At 39.6% G+C, this 3,595-nt stretch overlaps 1 protein-coding gene across 1 annotated transcript in view; it reads left to right on the top strand.

Moving 5' to 3' along the window:
* Positions 1-2,609: 2,609 nt before the first annotated feature.
* The window catches only part of Pmar_PMAR015863 (hypothetical protein), a gene marked incomplete at both ends in the record, with an annotated part of 2,622 nt that continues 1,636 nt past the window's right edge, over positions 2,610-3,595 (top strand). The window contains one exon of the mRNA XM_002787462.1: positions 2,610-2,723. Within this exon, the coding sequence (XP_002787508.1) occupies positions 2,610-2,723 (114 nt within the window). The remainder of the gene's footprint in view (positions 2,724-3,595) is intronic.

Here is a 3,595-nt window from a genome sequence, read left to right on the forward strand (position 1 = left end):
GACTACTGCATATCACCTTGAATATCGCGTTTTCACCGAGTTTTTGCGACGCCACTTCACGTAAAACGGGTCGTGAAACTCCAATATAGTAAACTATATAATATTTTATGAGGTATTGAATCTAATATATCAATTTATTATACTATTTAATATAGGTTTTATCGATGTATTGATAATAGGTCATATATACAGTACGTGTCAATTTGATATGCAAATGTGTGTTATTTTGAAGGACGAACGATAGTGAACAAGTTGTCGCTATCATCACAGTCCCAAACGGGTACTCTCATCATCACAACACATGTTCATAGCCATCATTACATTGTATATGCGATATAGTTTCAAATCGATTATCATAACATTCATTTGCATATCGAATTGACACGTACTGTACTAGATATTATGTAGTATGATGAAACGGTTGATCGATTACAGTTTCTCTTTGTATGACTATAGCCACAATTACCCCCTCCGCTGCTCGAGACCACCACTTGACTTGGAATTCGGCAGCCTTCAGCGGTCGAGCAGGTTCCCCATTTTCAGTAGGTTCGTCGTCATTGTCAACAGATGCTAAGAAGGGAAGGGAGGTGGACGAGCTTGAGGTAGGTATCGGGTTCGATTCCTGGAGGGGACATTTCTGGGGCGTAGTTTAATACGTCGTTGTAGTTCAGAAGTCAACAAAAGACGTTTATGATATTCTCATCAAAATGATTTTGAGGCGAGCGAAATTGTCTTTTGCATGGACACATCCGACTTGAATAGAAACTATTGATATATGATTATCAACTCTAGGGTGGGGTGAAAAAGGGCCCACTTCTTGTAATTTCGTGGCGAGTGACAGAATAGGCATCGTTTGCGAATGCTCGTTACGAAAATCACGTATTAATTAGATTGGAAACTATTACTATCGATTTGATGATATTCAGATCATCTATGTTTTTTTGGTATATATTAGCAACTAGGCCTTCGTGACGAAGGGGCGGAGCTCACTTAGTCCACGTCTATTGATTCAATCAATGAATTTGGCATAGGTCCCCGGTTCGATTCCCGGGTTGGACATTTTTACGTTATTAAATATTTTCGTGCATATCTCGTCGAGCTGTTCGCATAATCGAGTTTTGCGCAAACCTCGGCATATAGAGGAGTCGTTTGATCTATCTGGTGGCCTCCTACGCTTCGTAGTTAAGCCAGAATAATTCTGCACGCACGCACAATGCGAAAGTGTCTGTTGTTGCGGTATATGCTCCGCTCGCTTCGTAATTTACATCCATGATAGATGTAAATTTCTCGCTCTTTTCGAATTGGAGGAGCTCTGAATTTTTATCGAGAAGCTCATGTGTTTTATCAGATGTGTCGGCTGAAGAAAGAGTTGGCGCGAGAACGGGCGGCTCGAGCTCTACTACAGCGTCAGGTTTGTAGAAGTAGTTGGCGGAGGAGTGGTATGATAATTTTGGGTGTAGGTTGACGACCAGTCGTTGGAACGGGAATTTTGGATACAGGAAAAAGCAGGGGAGAGTGCGAAAATTAAACAGCAAGTGGGCGCTCGCCGAGAATCGAACCGGGGACCTCTCGGATGAAAGTCTTTATGGGAAATTATACACATCCTCAACTACATGTGTTGGTGACAATATGAAAATTCTGGGATAAAATTTTGGGAAATTAGTATTGGTTTCTACCCGAATTCGTATGTACACTTCCGTAGTAAGTGAGGAAGCTGTCGAGGCGGGAGAGTTAATAGACATGTTATTATATCTTATCATTATCGCTCTCCCAACCCCCGTAGCACACAATGTGTCTCCCTCGGGTGAAGAAAGCCTTCTTGGATTGAGTATAATCAGACAGCCTCGTGAGGCGTTCCCCTGCTATTATATGATATAATTTATATCTAGTGTAGTATTATCTCAATGGGCAAATCCCTAGCGGAGAGATAAACAGAGTTGTTATGCCACTCGGGAGAGTTAATAGACATTGCACTCAACACGTGAGGAGGGCCACGCCTCAAATCCATAGATTTCATGTTGGAATCGTCGCGTCTCGAACACAAGAGCGGAGCGAAGCGTTTCACGATGTGTGGTTTTAGTTGACGCGAGCCTTGCATGAGAAGGACGAGGTGTTGTCGAAATTGAAGGATCTCGAGAGGGACTATGCGGAGCTGTGGAACACTGCTAGAGATCTGGAAAGAAAAAATGTGAGCAGGGGTCGTTAGCTTGAGTGATAGCATCGTAAAAATGGGAAAAATGCTGCTAATTTGATGATGACATTTACATGGGAAAACTGATTGAAGAATGTGTTGCTAGCCATCCGTGGAAAAAGTGTTGAAATATATGTACTCGCTTTAGCAGAAGTTTCCTCACTAAATTTACGGAAACCAATGAAAATTTCCCAAAATTTTATTATAATCTTCGCATCGCCACCAACACATGTGCATATTTCTCCACACTGTGTGGAAAATTCAAAATTAGTTCCTCCCGGGAAATTTATAGGTCCCTGGATAGAACCGGGGATCTTTGGATTACTCCCTTCGTGTGTTTAGTCCTCCCTCGCTGAGCTGCTGAAGACCTCCATACCTTCAACGAGCAAGTCGTTGTCATTGTCGGCAAGTTCTTTCAATGGATGCTATGGCAGTGACCATACTGGTGGAATGGATAGCGTCTTGCGTGCGTCTGCTCCTGGCAAAGTCTTGGCTGGGTGTTGCGGCGGAAGAAGACTGGCCCCACCTAGAGGTGGGGGGAAGGGGTATAGTCTAATACTGTTAAAGTAAAATTTTCGAATGAGCTTAATAGTGAACGTATACTAGTATAATATACGGTATTTATGCGTTGCATATGATTTTACTGTTCGGGTTTGGGGTTTCGGGGGTTTATATACACATAGTAGTGTATATATACTACAAGTGTAGATGTTGTACATATACATATAGTAGTGTACATATACTACAAGTGTAGATGTTGTACATATACATATAGTAGTGTATATATACTACAAGTGTAGATGTTGTACATATACATATAGTAGTGTACATATACTACAAGTGTAGATGTTGTACATATACATATAGTAGTGTACATATACTACAAGTGTAGATGTTGTACATATACATATAGTAGTGTACATATACTACAAGTGTAGATGTTGTACATATACATATAGTAGTGTACATATACTACAAGTGTAGATGTTGTACATATACATATAGTAGTGTACATATACTACAAGTGTAGATGTTGTACATATACATATAGTAGTGTACATATACTACAAGTGTAGATGTTGTACATATACATATAGTAGTGTACATATACTACAAGTGTAGATGTTGTACATATACATATAGTAGTGTACATATACTACAAGTGTAGATGTTGTACATATACATATAGTAGTGTACATATACTACAAGTGTAGATGTTGTACATATACATATAGTAGTGTACATATACTACAAGTGTAGATGTTGTACATATACATATAGTAGTGTATATATACTACAAGTGTAGATGTTGTACATATACATATAGTAGTGTATATATACTATCAAGGTATGTGATTGCGATGCATTAGGAAGAGGAAAATGGATGCAGAATTTGTGGAAAAA

Source organism: Perkinsus marinus (assembly GCF_000006405.1).
Source record: "Perkinsus marinus ATCC 50983 genomic scaffold scf_1104296929362, whole genome shotgun sequence".
Taxonomy (NCBI): domain Eukaryota; phylum Perkinsozoa; order Perkinsida; family Perkinsidae; genus Perkinsus; species Perkinsus marinus.